A 17,507-nucleotide genomic window follows, 5' to 3' on the forward strand; every position below is an offset into this window, starting at 1 on the left:
AATGGTCCCAGGAAACAACCCTCAAAGATGGATCATGATCAGAGAACCAGAGACCTTAACTAGACATAAGCGCCAATAATTATATAAATTATTTACTAAAATAATAAATTTGTTTCTTACAGCTGCAGGGTCAGTATTGCTGAAAATGACATCCAATGTAATAGTGTGGGCTGCATAATTACAGTATGCATTGAATTTACAGCCTGTCAATCTCTCTTGTGAAAGTTAGGCTGTCAGTTAGGAAGGAGTGGGAACCTGAGAGTTAGAATGTGGATGTCAGGGCGGCCCCAAGTGAGGCTGAGTCTTGAGCCTCTGAGTTGTTCTAAGCCTCCCCTGCCAGTGGAAGCCGCTTGCCAATTATGTGTGGGAATACTCACTTCACCTTGCTTCAGGATCCTGCTGTACAGTCACCCAGGACAGTGACCTTGCAAGGGATGCCTTTTCTCCTCAAGACCTAGCCCAACCACTCCTTGTGGCCACCAGACTCGCTGTTGTCACCAGAGCTCCACAGGCTCAAGCAGGACAGGCAGACTCCCCAGTCTGATCCGGGGAGGTGCAGCTTCTGCACGGGAAAAGTGGCCAGGTTTTGCGAAATTACATTGCAGCATCTTAGGGAATATATGCAGGAGTAGATTCCAAGGGTGTTAGACCAGGAAGGCCAGTTGAATAAATTCAGTAAAGACTTGAATTTATTGATACAAGTGCCTGACCTGAGATTATGGGTTTAAGGTGTTGGTTTGTGCAGTCGTGAATAGCTGTAGTTTACTTAGCTGTTTGAGTGAAGCTGAGACTCGGTGATGACCATCTTCCCTAGCATGTTATAAAGGAAGGAGTCGAAAGGCTTATGGAAAGTATTGGGAAAGATTTATTATTGACAACCTGCACACCCACCCACCCACTCCATTCCCCAAGGGGGCCCAGAGGACTTTCCTTTCCCTACAACATAGGGAAATTCAGCAGTATCCTGGACAGGCTCTGTGGTGGCTCTCCTCTGTCGGTATTGCTGAAAATGACATACTGACATTGCTGAAAATGAAATGAGAGATGCCACCATCGACACGGGCTCCTTGAATCCACTGGGGATGATGGGATCCCGGGAGGGCAGAGGCCAGGTGCAAGGACATAGCCGCCAGAGACGTAGCAGGTGCAGGGATCTTTGGCCTTGGCTAATTGTCACCGTGTCCCTAGGAATGAAATAGATGGGCCTCCTACTAAAATGTTTCTTGTGCTATGCAACAGGAGAAACTCCGGGTTTCATGTCCAAAAGCTGATTTGAGTCACCACAGAAGAGAGCCGTGGTCTCTTATCCAGGTTCAGACTTCACCCAGACATGGAGCCCCTTGTTGGAAGGGGAGGCCATGCCCCTTGAAGAAGTACTCTATAACAATTCTAGAAATCTTCCTCTAAGCTGCCTCCAGAGGGACCTGGAGTGGGCTTACTAGAGTGGTCCACTGGAGCCCACGGTCAGGGTGAGGGCTTAGGGCGGTCAGGGCCCACGTTCCAGTCACAGTGAACCCACCTTGTGGTTACTTCTCCAGGTCCGGAACTGACTAGACACACTTGGCAACTGGCAGAATCCCAACATTGTTCTGTGACAGTGGGGTAAAAAGGGCTGTTATAGGAGGCAAGAAGCCCCTGGAACTTCCCTTTTCTGCCAGCAGAGTAAAATAGCTGCCATCAGTGTCCTTATAAATAATTGGAGGAGAAGTCACCTTGCCAGAGGGAAGATTCACTCTCAGAAGGCAATGCAGCCCAGTCTCACATGAGGAAAGCGTTTTCCTCTTTTAACAGGCCTTTTGCCCTCCTCCTTTCAAAGGAATAATGTGCCTTTATTGTGCTAAGGAGCACTCGGTCCCTTCCTGAACCAGAGTCAACGTGAAAATAAGGTGTTTTTCTCATTCTCAAATGACTCCCCTGTTAGGAAGAGGCAGGCTCTCCATTCATCTTGCTACAGCACATCCCTAATTCATAGATTCGTTGCTTCATTCTTTATTCAACAAGCTCTCAGAGGGCCAGCCTACCCCAGGCCAGTGCAAGGAGGAGGAGGGCTATAGATGAGCAAGCCAGGCACTTAAAAAGGAAGCAGATAGGAAGCAATTTCAGTGCAGTAAGCAGAACTACAGAAGAGTGCTGGGGGGAGGGGTGGGAGAGTCAAGGAGGCTTTCTGGAAAAGGTGCTTTCTCAATTGGGTCTTTTTAAAATCTATATACAATTTTTAAAGGTTACACTCCATTTACAGTTATTATGAACTATTGACTGTCTTCCCTGTGTTGTACAATATATCCTTGTAGTTTATTTTATACCTAGTAGTTTGTACCTCTTACTCGCCCACCCTATATTGCCCCTCTCCCCATTGGTCACTGCTAGTTTGCTCTTTACATGTGTGAGTCTGCTTCTTTTTGTTATATTCACCAGTTTGTTGTATTTTTAAAGATTCCACATATAAGTGATGTCATAAAGTATTTGTCTTTCTCTGTCTGACTTGTTGCACTTAGCATAATACCCTCCAAATCCATCTATGTTGCTGCAAATGGCAACATTTCATTCCTTTTTCTGGCTGAGTAGTATTCCATTTTATGTATATGCCACATTTCCTTTATCCAGTCATCTGTTGGTGGACACTTAGGTTGCTTCCATATCTTGGCAATTGTAAATAATGTCACTGTGAACATTGGGATGCGTGTATCTTTTTGAATTAGTGTATTTTTTTTCGGATATATACCCAGGAGTGGAATTGCTGTGTCATCTGTAGTTCTATTGTTAGTTCTTTGAGAAACTTCTATACTGTTTTCCACAGTGGCTGCACCAATTTGCATTCCCACCAACAGTGTTTGAGGGTTCCCTTTTCTTCACATCCTTGCCAATACTCAAATGGGTCTTGAAGAACCAACAGATTCTACCTGGAAGGACAGTAGAGAGAGGGCACAGTGTGTCTGAAGCCAGGAAGCCCAGCAAGAACACGGCACAGCAGGAGCAAGAAGATGGCCCTGCGCAGCTGCAGTGCCAGTGGAGGGGTGCGGAGGCCCAGGAGGCCCGGCCAGAGCTGGATCGCAGGCTTGCCCAGCCAGCCGAGAAGCCTGGGATCCAGACTTGGCCCTGGTAGCTCAGGCCTGCATTGCTGTCTGAGACTGGCACTTTAAAGGTGGAGAGAGAGGGACAGTACCTACGCATTGATGAGCCAGAGGGTAAGTCTTTGAGGAGAGTCCTTCATGGTTCTCCTTTCTTTCCTCAGGTCTCTTTTCCCAGAGCTTCCACCAAAATGGAAGGTTTGTGTAGCAGCCACCTGTGCAGACTGCCACCTTGTGGACAATGCAGGGAGCTAAAAATGACTTCCTATTCATTTTCAATATATATAGTATTTCCTAATCATTCAGATGAGCAGAAGTGCTGGGATAAGGAGCCCTCAGTTTGGAGGAGAGAGGACAGAAATGCATACAGCAGATCACCAAATGCTCAGAGGTGTGAGTCTGCCTGAAGTAATGGGGTCCGTGAGAAGATCAGGGAAAGCTTTGCAGAGGTGACATCTGAGCTGGGTCAGGTCGGGAGCAAGGTCTTTAGAGACCACCTCTGACAGCCTCACTTTACAGAGGGGGTGACAGCAGCCCAGGGCAGGAAGAGACTTGCTCAAAGTCAGAGTCCTTCTCAGGGGGTGTCCCAGGCCAGGACCCCTTTCCTGTGCATGGCTGGCCTCTGGTTAAAATGGGTCCCCCTCCTAGTGCTCCAGAAATGGCCTTTGCAGGGTCTGGTCTGCCACTCTTCTCTGTACCTGTTCAGCCCCGTCCCAGCAGTTTGTCCAGCCTGCCTCCTGCTGCAGTCATCTCTTCCCTCTTTCTCTGCACTCCACCTGTGATAAGTTGCAAAGCACCAAAACCTCCCCAGGGAGGACACTGTGCTTAGGACAGGATCTTGACCAACTTGGGAAGAGGGCACAAGGTGTATCTCTAGGGTATCTGTCCTCAGGGACTACCATACTTCTTGGCACACAGGTACTTTGTAAATCTTGTGATCTGAATGAATGGGGGAGGAGGGGAGGTGGATGGCACTTGAGAGGTGAGTCAAGATCTCCTGTGGACTTTTCCAGAGTTGACTAGCCTGGGAAGATAAACTGGGGCCAGATCATAAAAGTTGCAGAATATTTGCCCAGCAAAGGAGTTTGTTTTTATTCTGCCAGCAGGGGGAGCCAAAGCTGTTTGTGACAGAAGGGGGACAGGATGGGAATATAGGATAGTTTCATTTTTTTTCTAAATAAGAAATACTGTCCTTAGTCAAGGGTCATACCTGTTCCAGAAAGCCAACCATATTACTTAAGGAAGAAATTGCACTGAGTCTTCTGGGTTCCTTGTTTCTAAATTAAATAATTAAGCCCAGTGTCTATAGAAGAAATCGAGGCTGTCCTGTGATAAGCGGTCAGCACTTGGGAGACAAGCATGGCCTTTGTGATGCACTGCTGAATTTCCTTCTGTCCTGCCTCCAGAACTCTGGACCCTGCCAAATGCAGGGCTCAAATAGAGTAAGTCTTCCTAACCTGGATTCTGGTATACTCAGTCATCTCTTCCTCACTTTCTGTCAACTGTAGCACCGTTGCATGGCTCCTAGAAAGAGGTCTCTGGTGGAGTGCTATAGGGCTCTGTTCTCTTTAATGCTTTTGTAAATAACCTGGATGAACTCAGCAAAAGTATTCAAATGCCCCAAAGCATTGGCTAGAAGAAGCAATATTCAAAAAAGGCTTGCATAGGTTAGAATGGCAGACAGAAATCAAATGTTGAAATGATCTACAAATACATGTCAAGTTCTCCGTTTAGATTCGACACTGAAATGAGAAAGCGTGAGAGAGGGAAGTGAAGTGTCTCACACAGGGTTGTCTCCAGGTTCAAGGGGCCTTGTCTGGAGCATGGTGGCCACTTAGAAATGGGTCCTTATTACCATGGATGAAACTGCTGAGCATAAGCATTTAGAACAAGAGTCTTAGCTTTTCTCCCACTGTGACGTGGCTGCCTTCTCAACACCCCAGGGCCATTGGTGGCCTTTTCAATAACTCTTCCTTAATGGTATGAGAGAGGAATTGTAGAATTGTGAGGGAAACCACCATGAGAACCCAAGAATTTAAAGCATGTGTTTGAAACCTGGGTGGTGGAGCCAGGAAGCCCCTGGCAGATGGGTGATCCCGGGAGTGATGGCATCTGCATGTGGCCGAAGGAGAAGAGCTTTGCAGTTCTTTCTGTGGATGGTGTGATGGGGATGCACCAAAAACTAACTGCTCCTTCTGTGAAGGAGGGGGCCTGCTTTCAGGGGGACACACTGACGGGGCTTCTTTGTTCCTAGGGGTCCAGTAAGAGAGTTTTGTTGGACTGATCCTTGTATTTCTCTTTCATCATTTTCAATTTTGAGAACAAGCATCAATGGGGCCTCACCTGTATCCCAGTTGTCATGTTGCATCAGATCTAGTCATGGTTTCCAAGCTGCTGTGATCCAGTAATGGCACTGGGACGTGGACATGGTGAACTGGGATGTGACTGTGTGCTCCCCATCCCAGTCAGTGCCCGGCACAGAATAGGTCCCCTGTAATTGCTAATGTTCACTGAGTGCTTACTGTGTGTCAGGCATCATCCTGCGCTATTTATATTAGCCTATTTCATCCTGTATGCCATGAAGTAGGTATAGCTTATCTCAGATAAAACCAAGGATCAAAGGGGTTAACAGTGTCACGTGGCCAGCATCACACAGGTAGTAAATGGTGGCGTTGGCCCCAGAGTCCACATTATGAACCGCTGCCCCAGAATGATTCTCCATAGATATGTGCTAAAGGAACAAATAAAGAAGGCCTAAATGTGCACCATGAAAGAAATGCAGGACAAGCCAATAAGATTACACCATGGTGATCAGGAGACACTGCAGGTGGGATGTTGTGCTTGAGGTGGGGCTTAATGAACAAAACTGGTGGTGAGAAGCAGAGGTGGGAGGGGCTGTCTATGCAGGATTGAGGGGTCGAGGTGGGTGAACACAAGTGGCCTGAATTGTCAGTTATGGTGCCTGTTCACCACCTCCATGACCCCCTCCTGCTCCATCGGAGTGGATTAGACCAGGGGTGTTATGGATTGAATTGTGCTCCCCCCCCAATTTATAGGTTGAGGCCCTAACCCCCAATACCTTAGAATGTGACTTTATTTGGAGGCGGGGCCTTTAAGAGGTAGTTAAATTACAGTGAGGCCATTAGGGTGGGCCCTAATCCAGTTTGACTGGTGTCCTCATAAGAAGAGGCGATTAGGACACAGAGAGAGAGAGACACCAGGATGCCCGCACACAGAGCAAGGGCCTTGTGAGGACACAGTGGGAGGGCAGCTGTCTGCACCCCAAGGAGAGAGGCCTCAGGAGACACCATACCTACGGACACCTTGATCTTGGACTTCTAGCTTCCAGAACTGTGAGAAGATAAAGTTCTGGTTCAGCACCCAGTTTGTGGTACTTTGTTCCAGCGGCCCCAGCAAGCTGATACAAGGGTGTATGACTGAGCCAAAGACAGGAAGGCGTGGACTGGCTGAGACCCACCCGGGGAAGATGAACTGGGCAGGTCTCTTGTCTCAGCATTAGGACTGGGGGAGCCCTGGGAGAGAGCTAGAAAGGATACCATGAGCTAGGGTCAGGAGGGTGGTGAGTTGAAGCCCTGAGAGAGCAGAAACCCTAAGGAAGCAAAGGGGCTGAGCCAGAGAGAGGAAAGATTGAAGAAAAAGGCCAAAAAAGAGAAAGACGAGAGAGATCCCTTGGCCATGGGGATGGGGAGGGACCTTTCCCAAGAGCGGTCTCAGTTTCCAGAACCTTCCCAGGCTGGGCCCCAGCCCTTGCTGGGGAGTAGAAGGAAACCCCTTTAACTCAAGGCGACTTGAGTGGATCTCTGTTCCTTGCTCTGTAAAGAGCCGGAGTAGCATGAAAGGCCATGTTTAGCAACTTTGAAAAGAATATAGATGTGCAGGAAACCACTGGAGATGAGGCTGGAAAAGAGGGTCAAAGCCACTTCTTGGAGGGTTTGGAAAGCCAGAGTTGGGAGTGCAGACCACAGGAGGATGGTCGGCAAATCTGAGCTGTGTTTTAGGGAGATGCATCTCTGCACTGAGTGTGGACACTGGAGGCTGAAAGGCCATTAGAGAGCCCTTGTGATGGTCCAGGCAGGAGGTGGTGAGGGCTGGAGCTGGGGCAGGAGCCCTGTGGATGGAAAGGATGTTGTATTGATAGAATAAGAACTAGCTGCTGTTAACAAACAAACCCCGAAGTGTATAATGGCTCTAATATAATAGAAGTTTGTTCCTTATTTATGTAAGCTCTTAAATGGCTATTCCTAGTCTCCTCAAGCATTGATTCAGGGACCCAGGCTCTTTCCATGTTGTGGCTTCACCATTCTTAACAGCAGCTCCAAGCTGGCACAAGGGTAAAGAGGAACAAACTCTCTGACACACAGATGAAAGTTAGGTAAGAACTACCCAGAGACAGAGTGAATGCAGTGAGAGGAGGGGAGGAGCCACAGAGAACTCATGGGCGATGAGAGTGTGGTGGTGCCATGAGCTGGCCTGGGAGCTGATGGATGCAGGGAATTGACAGACAAGGACACCTGGGGTCCCATTCCCATTTGGCCCTGGAAGATCATTTGGAAACAGGGTGGCCATTTAGAATCCATGGGCCATTCTGGTAACTGGGAAATCTTAACACCTTCTCAGCAGCAAGAGGCATGCTCTGCCCTGATCAGGACTTGATGATTCCTTAGGTTCCTGCATCTCTCTGGGTGTTACTTGGTTCTTGGTCCCCCTGACGCATGCTCAGCTCTTGTTCTATGTCTCAAGGTCAGACTCCAGAAAGGGATGGCCTGTGGGGCAGAGTGTCCATCCTAGGTGACAGATCGATGTGGTGTGTGGCTGTCTGCTCTTGGGTCAGGCAGTCAGCCTCTATCCGGTCAGCTGTGCTCGGGGGCAGAGTCACGTGGTGCCAGCATGGATGCTCACGCCCTTGGCACAGCTCTGAGGCTTGGCCAGTCCTGTTAGTACACTTCCCTTCCTTAAACCTCTATCTTCTTATCCTTAAAATTAAGGACTTGGACCCTGATGCTTACAATTCCTCCACATTCTGTGCTGCGTTAGCCAGGGCAACACTGTAGTGGCTGCAGCAAATAAGCCGGCACATTGCTGGCTTATCACAATAGACCTTTGTTTCTTGCTCACGAACAGTTGGTGTAGAGGACAGCTTCCTCTACGTGGTGGCTCAGAGACCCAGGTTTCTTCCATCCCGTTTCCTTTAGGGCCTTTGAGTCCTAAACCAGTAGGTGGGGAAAAAGAAGCCAGAAAAGACACACTTGCGTCTTAACTGTCTTGGCCCGGAAGTAATTCACGCCACCTCTGCTCACATTCCATTGGTGAGCTTTGGTCCCGTTTTTTTGTTCTGAGACTTCCTGCTGGGCTGGGGAGCACGGCCCCTGGCTGGGCAGATCCTTGCCAGCATCAGCCTCACTTTATGACCCGGGAGCAGGAATTCCTGGTGGACAGCTAGCCAGCTCTGCCACGTGGGTGGGGTTTGGTTTTGAACTTGTCTCCAGCCCCTTCTCCCTGCAAATGGCCTTGTTTCCGAGGAGATACCTGAAGCCAGTGGTCCTGGTTTCCTAATTTATTTCCTTGAGGCAGAGTCCTACTTTATTGCCTGTAATCATTTTTACAGCTAGCTGAAGGGGCCTCGACTGCTGGGCGGAGCTCCAGTAGCTCAAGGAGCCAGTGGCCACAGCCAGCGGGGGCTGGAGGAGACAGAAGGGGTCCCGGAGGGAGGAGGGAGGGGGGCAGCTCCTGCTTCTGCGTGAGGAAGCCGGAGAAGGGCGGGAGAGCAGAATAGCCAGCAGTGTTCCCAAACAAGGAAGAAAGCCACCCGCTTGCTGTCTTTTCTCTGGTAAATATTTGACTGGATGTTTGCCTTCTCCCTGAGTTTTTTTTTTAGGTGCTGTGAAGAGAACTGGCCAGAACATCAGAATATCAGAAGCAGTCATCACCAAGAGGCCAGAGAAGCCCAAAGAACAATCCAGAGAAGCAGGCTGCCCACCGGGGCTGCAGGCAGCGCGTGCTTTTCCAGCAAGATGCTTTTCCCAAACGCAAGGTGAGTCAGAGTCAGGCTTAAGACAAGTCATGCTGGACAACCACGTGTTCCTGCCAGCTGTCTTCTATTTTTTTTTAATTTTTAAAAATTAAAAACAATTTTAACTGAAGTATCATTGATGTACAATACTAGTTATAGGTGTACAATGTAGTGATTCAAAATTTTTAAAGGTTACACTCCATTTATAGTTATTATAGAATATTGGCTGCATTCCCTGTGCTGTACAATATGTCCTTGTGGCTTATTTTACGCCTAATACTTTGTACCTCCTACTCCCCTACCCCTGTCTTGCCCCTTCCCTCTCCCCACTGGTAACCACTAGTTTGTTCTCTATGTCTGTGAGTCTGCTTCCTTTTTGTTATATTCACCAATTTTTTGTATTTTTAGATTCCACATATAAGTGTTTGACTTTCTCTGTCTGACTTGTTTCACTTAGCGTAAAGCCCTCCAAGTCCATCTATGTTGTTGTAAGTGGTAAAATTTCGTTCTTTTTTGTGGCTTAGTTCCAGTCCATACATTCCATTATCTGATCATCTGTTGATGGACCCTTAGGTTGCTTCCTTATCTTGGCAATTGTAACACTGCTATGAATATTGGGGTGCATGTATCTTTTTGAGTTACTGTATTTGTTTTTTTCAGATACATACCCAGGAGTAGAATTGCTGGGTCATATGGTAGTTCTGTTTTTAGTTTTCTGAGAAACCTGGCAACTATCTTCTTTACTGTTGGTGATTCGTGGAATTGGGAGGAAAGCATAGTTTAGCTAATTTGTGGGCAGCTGACACAGAGGAAGGAACTATGGGTTGGCTCCCGAGTCACTGAAAATATTTCTGTTCGTCTTCAGTTTGGAGTGGAGTGGGTAGGACTCAGACATGGTGTTAGAGGACCTGGGTTTGAATCCTGACCCTGTAGTTTCTAGCAAATCTTAAAGCCTCAGTTTCCTCATCTGTTAATCAGGTGTAATAACCCCTGTCCTACCTAACCCACAGCTTTGTAAATACGAGAGGAGAATGTGAAAGGACTTTGAGGGTGTCCAGATGTCAGTGTTACTCAACCATTTAAACTTGAACACTTCATCTTAAATGATCCCAGAGCTTAAAAGGCTACTCCAAAATAGAACCATCACTTTCTGGTGTCCTAGTGTTATCTGTTTAGACTTTCGATAGATGTGATTGTTGGGGGTGGAAAAATAATTTTGCCTCTACCCTTCTAGATTCTTGACTGAAACACCCCTGTGATAAAAAGATTAGCAGGAGAAAAACAAACAGAAGTTTAATAACATGTACACCTCCTGTGTACATGGGAGGTACCCAGGAAAACTGAGTAGCCCCCCCAAATGGCTGAAGCTGTCACCTTAAATAGCACCTTCAGCTAAAGACAAAAGAAGATGTTGGGGGTGGGGAGTCAGTTATAGGAGGTTACAGGAAAAGTACAGTAAACAAAGGTAAGGTCGTTATGCAGATTTAAGTCATTGTTTTCTGCATTGGTAAGAGTTTCTAGAGATGGGGTCATCTTACCTTGTCTACCTTATCTACCATTTTTGGTACAGTAAAGAAGATCCCAAATGTAGATTTACAAGTGGAGATTTCCCCTGTACCTGTAAATGTCTCCTACAAAAGGGGAACTTCTGCTCAATTTTCAAAGCTTCTCGTCTGCCTACAGTTTCTTAAAAACAACCATCTTAAAATAATCCTTATGCTGAAGAGGCGCATCTTAGGGTAACAGATTCTGCCTTCCTTCATCCCACCTTTGAAGCGTCTCAAACAGTTTCACAGTCCAGAAGCTGAGCTAACAACTTGCTTCGTCTGACTGAACCTGTCTCAGTACTGAGACTCGGTTGGTTCAGTTAAAGAGCTGTGTCTTGTTTTAGGAGGTGGTCTCACAGGCGGGTTCCCAGAGGTAGGCCTGTGTGGTGCAGGCAATCAGGTATTTCATAAGAGGCATTTCTATGGAAACAGAACACCAAAGCTTAATAGTTGGAGCAGACTCTTAACCAGTGTGTGAGCCCAGAAGGCAGCTGGTCAAGAAAATTTCTAGGTGTTAGGGTCAAAAACATCTTTTGCAGATTGAATGTCTCTGATGATGTCATCAGGTGTTCAGGTACACTTTCTGAGTGGCCCACACAGCAATAGGCACAACTATTGTCTCAGTGAGAGCTGGTGTGATGACTTCTCTGAAGTTTACATCAAGCCATTCACGTTCAGTTTGCAGGGTTTCGGGGAAAAAGGCAGCAGCTTTTGTTCTTAGTGATTCCAAGTCGAAAAGATGGGAGAAAATGGGAAACATTAGTTTGGAGATTTATAGCCAGATACTTGAGGAAACTGAAACTCAGGATGCAGTCCAGTTTACAGGTGAAAAAACGAAACATCGAAGACAATTAACAGAACTAGAATCTAATATCTAGAAGTGTGTATTATAGTTTCTACTGAAACATAATTTTTCTAAAATCACCCCATTTCTATCAAAGATAGCCAAAAGAAAACTAATTTGTTCACAAAATAGTCTAGTTTCAATGAACTTGACCCAATTATTTACATAGGTTTAACAAGAATAGCAATTGACGTTATAGGCTCTTTTAAATCTTCTTTACTGGAACTTTTCATAAGGAATCACAGACTGAACTTTTAAAAGCGTCTTGAGCCCAGGAAGCCAAGCCAAAGACTTTCCATCACATTTTGCCTGTAATACTTAGAGATTTAAGTTAATTCCTCTCTTCTTGAGGTCCCCCAAATATCCTGAGGCTCCTGTACCTGCCAGGAAGTGACCTTCCTTTCTCACCTGGTAAGGCTGTCAGGAATCCTGTAAGCAAGGTACCAGGCTGTTTTTCCAAGGGACTCTATTGTCTCTATAAAGTCAACCTTATTTACTTAAAGTTGTCTTATCATATTGATTCTATGCATTTTCTCAAATCTGACATTCCAGCCAAAGCTTTCAATGTTTCCAACTGTATCCTGTTACAAGGAGAACAGATTCTTATTAACTTATGTAAATAAATATAATGCCATAAAGAACATTCACTAAGCTTCAAAATTCTGGAGGGATCAGGTCAGGAGAAAAAGTAACTGTTTCATCTTTATTCACAAAGGTATATTTTGCCAAATTGCTCTAACTCCTAGGTAGCTTAAGAGGAAAAAGTTTCCTTAATATTAACATTAAAGTAATTAACCTGAAAAAAAAAAACATTAAAGAACCAGCAATGTTTCAGACAAAAAGTCATAAAAATTATCATCATCCCCATCAGTTCATCCAGTCTGTTACTGATTCTTGTTCTGCTTGAATCCAGTTTTTCCATCAGTTCTGGAAATTCTTAGACCCAGTTCAGTTTTATGATCTTAGAGTAATCAGAAGCCTGTGCTTGCCAGAGTCCTTTCCATGAATCTCCTTGAATATGAAGCACACTTGCAAACACTTTTGTAAAAACGTCAGAGTAAAACCCTATCTTCTGTGAATGACAAAAGACTTAAAATGGCCATGGTTAAAGATCTGATTAAGGTTCATTATAATGCAATTGACAAAGAAATTTGGTTATTTCTGTAACAGACATTTTAAGAATTATATAACTAGAATTATGACTGATTATACCAGACATCAGAATTTTAGGAATTTATGCAATTTCCGGAACGCTTATATACCTATACGAATACAGCATGAAGAAAGCCTAGTATTACTTCTTATTTGACGTGCTTCCCATGTAATTTAACATGTCAATAAGCCTCTGTCTCTCTGTTTTTAAGGAGAAAGATCTTTTGAGATGTTCCAAGGGCTCTCTGGAAAATCCCAAAGTGACTTCTATGTCAAGAAGACTTTAGTTAAAGTTTGATTTGGGGAAGTTTGTCAAAAATATCAAAAGGTTTAGACACTTGACTAAATAAGGATCGCAGGTCACTAAGAAACAATACTTAGTTATCTGTTTAACCAAAGTGACAATAAAAGTTTTTAATAAAAGCATTCCGTGAGATTTAATTGGCTCTGTGGAATTGCAAGAATGATCACTGACAAATAGAAATGGTTACATAGTTGTGAGCAAAAGTTAGCTCTTTTAAAATTAAATGATTCCGTTCTCTTAAATAATCAAAGATCTGATTAAGATAACATGAAGCACCGGGAAATTATTTTGATAAAACACAGAACCTTTGCTTTCTGGACGGATTACTTAACAGGTGAAGAAAAACCTTTCACAACTTCTTATCAGGAGAAGACCAATAAATAGTCCAATGAAACTTTATCCTTTTAACAGATAAAGGGAGATGATCAAGGAGACTGTGTGACAGTTCCAGAAAGACAATGAGGGCCTGAGCTAAAGAGTTTCCAAATGTCCTCACCTGCTGTCTGTCCATCAGAGCAAGGCCTGGTGTCCAGGAACACTGCAGTGCAAAGACTGCAGGTGTCAGGAGTCAGAGACCCTCAGGGAGGCACAGGCTCTACCCTAGCAATCACCTCGTTGTCAAGTTATTGTCGTTTTTTACACATAGCTAGCTGAGACCCTTGAGTGAGTTGTAAAATTAATTTCGTGATTATGACCAGCATTTTACAAAATTGAATGGAGAACAAGATGAATAGGATTGAATCAAATTATAAAGGTACCGGAGATCACTGTGCATGTTCAGGTTATTGTTTCATGAAACTTTTGTTTTGCACACCCACATGTCTGAACTGGGTTGTGACTATAATGTGTTTTTGACTCATAGTCACAAAACTAAAAAACACGGATCTGATCCAGCCTCCTCATTTGCAGAGCTTTTGAAGAGGGTTAGAGTCAGGCACTGGCCCCATCCTGTATTCTCTCCACTAAATTTGTCTTTCCCCTAAAGCATGGTTTATACTGACATAGGTCTCCAAACTCAGGCATCCACATTATTCTTGACCATGCCAGAGCCAGCGTCCCACCTTGCCAGTGCCGGGATGTGTGTAATAACTCACTCCCTGAAAAAAGTCTGCATATGTGTGCGTAAGTTTAACATGGTTGTACTGATAGAACAGATGTATCACACACAGCTTACAAATAATAAAATATGCAATGATCATTCTTGCAGATTCCACAGAGCCAATTAAATCTCACGGAATGCTTTCATTGGTTTTTGTGGAACTCTTGTGTATGTAGCCAGCCAGCTCGCAGTTGACCAGTGAGCATAGTTTTGCCATGAATGTTGGTTGATATTTTTATTTACGTTCATGAGTAAGACAAACGTGAAACAGTGGAGGTAAGGCTAAGTCAGAACTCCACTCATTTGTCAATTGCCGGAAACTACTTTTTGGATGAATGGGGTAAGAGTTTTAAATTCTGAAAGAATATTTCCTCTTTTTTGTTTTTTTTGCTATTCGCAATGTAACGGCTACAACGTACGTTTAAATTTAATCTGTCTCATTAACATTTTGTCTATAATTTTCTAGACAATCAGCGGAACAGTAAATTAAAGCCTGATTTGTAGTGCTCACTCATTTCCCTGGTGTAAACATTCTGAGGCCCAGTAGTAGCACACACCATAACGTAGCATCTTCATTGGGCAGATGTAACAGATGCAAATAACCCCAAGAGCATAGATCATAGCAAAAGGTAGCAAAATGATTAGGAAGTGATGGGTTTTGAGGCTTTACTACCTTCTTTTTAACATAATTTATTTAATTATACACTTACATAATTTTACACTTACATATTAATTATAGACTTACAAAATTATACACTTACATAATTTTTTTTGCCAGTGGTAGTGTTTAACAACTGGGTTGCAAAATTCCTGATAATGTGACATCAAGTCCGAAGCTCAGCCTGAGCACACTATTATGTCTGCCTCCAACCCCAAGGCAGGGTTGTGGGAGGCTGTGTATTAGGGGACTGATGGGATTCACAAAGGTGGGGCAGGGCTGGGTCAGAATCAGACACCCCAGCACACAGGCTGCTGCGTTGCTGGAAGCATCACATGGATGGGCACACACGCACGTGCATATGCACGCACACACACAGACATACACACACACGCACGCACCACACACACCTCTTCCTCCTTCCCAGCCTCCTTCCCGGAGAACTGCGCTCAGTAGTGGGAACCAAGTTCCCTTCTGCTGCTCCCAACGTGGTCAGTGCCCCGCTCACTAAGCCCCCTGAGCTGGACCTGAACTAGTCCTGGACTTTGTGATGTTTTCTGCTCACTGGCTGCCTCAGGACCTCAGCTTCCTGAGGGAAGTTCCCGTGGAAGTTAGCAAACAGGTCCTGAGCCTGGCTGTGCCAGGTGCTGGGCTGGACTTGGGATCAGAGATGAGTCAGCCACAGCCCAGAAGGTCAGTGAACGCTAGGAGCTCCATGTGAGCCAGCAGCGGGGGCTGGGAGGATGGTGATATGCGGGGGAGCCTGGCTGCCAGCCTCGCCTCCTCCAGGGCAAGTTAGGAAGCCTCTTCTGCCTTTCCTGGGGCTTCAGTTCTTCATTTGGAAAAGGAGGTGATACAATCTACCTCACAAGATTCTTGTAAAGATTAAATAAGGTAATACAAATTAGCAAAATTCCCTGGACATAGTGACACACAGTAAAGAGATGTCATCAATGAAAGCTATTGTCATATGTTTAACTTATATAGAGTGATAATGTTAGGAACAAAGGAAGTAGAAGAATTGTGGGAGCACAGAGACACCCCACCACACCCAGCAGGCGATCAGCATGGGGGTGTTGGAAAAAGTTGGGAGTGCGGATAATCTATGCTCTAGATGCACTGGCTGTATGTTGCTGCTTGGAGTTGCCCACACATCTTATTTTCAATCTCTTTTAATTAATGAAATATTTGTAATTAATGCTCTATACAGAACAGATCTTGTATGTTTTCACTTTATGCTGATTCATGGCAACTTCCCTTCAGAATGGCGTTTTATTGCTTTGGGACAACATCCAGTCTTTTCCCTGGTTACAAAGGCAGCCCCTGCATTCATTCAGCCTGTGTTGATTGCCGCCTGCTTTGTGTCAAGCACTGTTCTAAGCAGCTGCACAAAATACATCTATTCACTACCCTCATTAATTTCAGAAAAAAATCATTCTTAAAATTTGGAATGACCTCAAATCCCACTACCCAGAGATTACAACATTTCACAATTTGGGATCATATTACCTTACTATTTTCTTTCACATAACAGTATATTGTAAACACAGTTCCAAGCTATCGTCAGTGGAAAATAGGATTTTCTTCATTTTGGGGGTGCTGTTCTGCTGCTGCCCTGTATGTGCTGTTCACCCCTCAACAGATCTGTCCCACCAGCCCTGGGTCCAGGATGCAGTATGAGTCTCAGAGACTAAGAAGTGTGTCTCTGTGGCCTTCTAACGTGGGTTGGCTTCAGTGCCTGCTTCATCCGTTCCCAGCAGTGGCTGCTGGAGTGAAGCATAGCCCAGGGGACCAGACTCTGTAGCCGTGGACCCCTTATTTAGAGAGTGACGCTCCCCGCCCTCACTGAGCTCACCTGTTTCTTGCTGCTACCAGACTAAGTCTTGGCTCAGGCCTTCCAAGCAGGTAACAAGCCCGGGGGCGAATCTGTGTAGGCAGGGTCACCCGGCCAAAAGAGTTCCATGGGTCTGTATATACTGATGTGAGAAATTGCCTTTCTTTAGTAAATGAAATTCCTTTCCTTTATTGATTAAATGAAGAAATCAAGCTTAGTCTAATCCCATTTTTGCTTAAAACTACAGGTTTTAAACATGAATAATTATGGAAGGAGAAGGGGCTTTTAGTTACTACTTTATACGTTTGTAAACATTTTGAATGTTTTCTGTGAGCATAAATTACGTTTAAAATGTTATACACACATATGAGGAAGGGAGGCAAGAAGGAAGGGTGAGAATCTTAGCATTCTATAACATGTCTTCAGACACCTCTCTGGTTATTTCCTTAGTGTGTAATTTTTTAGTAGAATTCCTAGAAATGGAATCACTGTATTTGAAAGTTTCTTGGTATATATTGCAAAATTAATCCTCAGAACGGTTGTACCTCCTTATGCTGATTGCCAGCAAATGAATACCGACGTGTCTTAACCTTCAGTAATTCTGGATAGTATTGTCAGTAATTCCCACTTTAATAGTCATTTTTGTTCTTGTGGTGTTTCAATTTTAATCTTTTAAGACATTTTTAAAAAAACTGAAATACAGTTGAATTACAGTGTTTCAGATATTCAGCAAAGTGATTCAGTTATACATGTATGTCTATTCTTTTTCAGATCCTTTTCCATTGTAGATTATTACAAGATATTGAATATAGTTCCCTGTGGTCCTTGTTGTTTATTTTATATATTGTAGTATGTATCTATTAATCCCAAATTCCAAATTTATTCCTTCCTCTTTCCCCCTCTGTGGTAACCATAAGTTTGTTTTCTGTCTGTGAATCTATTTCTCTTTTGTAAATAAATTGATTTGTAT

At 44.6% G+C, this 17,507-nt stretch overlaps 1 protein-coding gene across 4 annotated transcripts in view; it reads left to right on the plus strand.

The window, feature by feature from the left end:
* Positions 1-8,429: 8,429 nt before the first annotated feature.
* Positions 8,430-17,507, plus strand: part of LOC123616273 (stimulated by retinoic acid gene 6 protein-like) — a 44,404-nt gene continuing 35,326 nt past the window's right edge. The window contains exons 1-2 of one of the 4 annotated variants that reach the window (XM_045515217.2): positions 8,430-8,542; positions 8,965-9,120. In XM_045515217.2, the coding sequence (XP_045371173.1) occupies positions 9,101-9,120 (20 nt within the window). In that variant the 5' untranslated portion in view covers positions 8,430-8,542; positions 8,965-9,100. Of the gene's footprint in view, positions 8,543-8,660; positions 9,121-17,507 lie in introns of those variants that run through there. The other 3 variants (XR_006724215.2, XR_006724214.2, XM_045515216.2) reach the window with 3 other exon arrangements.

The sequence above is a fragment of the Camelus bactrianus genome, chromosome 4 (genome assembly GCF_048773025.1).
Source record: "Camelus bactrianus isolate YW-2024 breed Bactrian camel chromosome 4, ASM4877302v1, whole genome shotgun sequence".
Lineage (NCBI taxonomy): Eukaryota > Metazoa > Chordata > Mammalia > Artiodactyla > Camelidae > Camelus > Camelus bactrianus.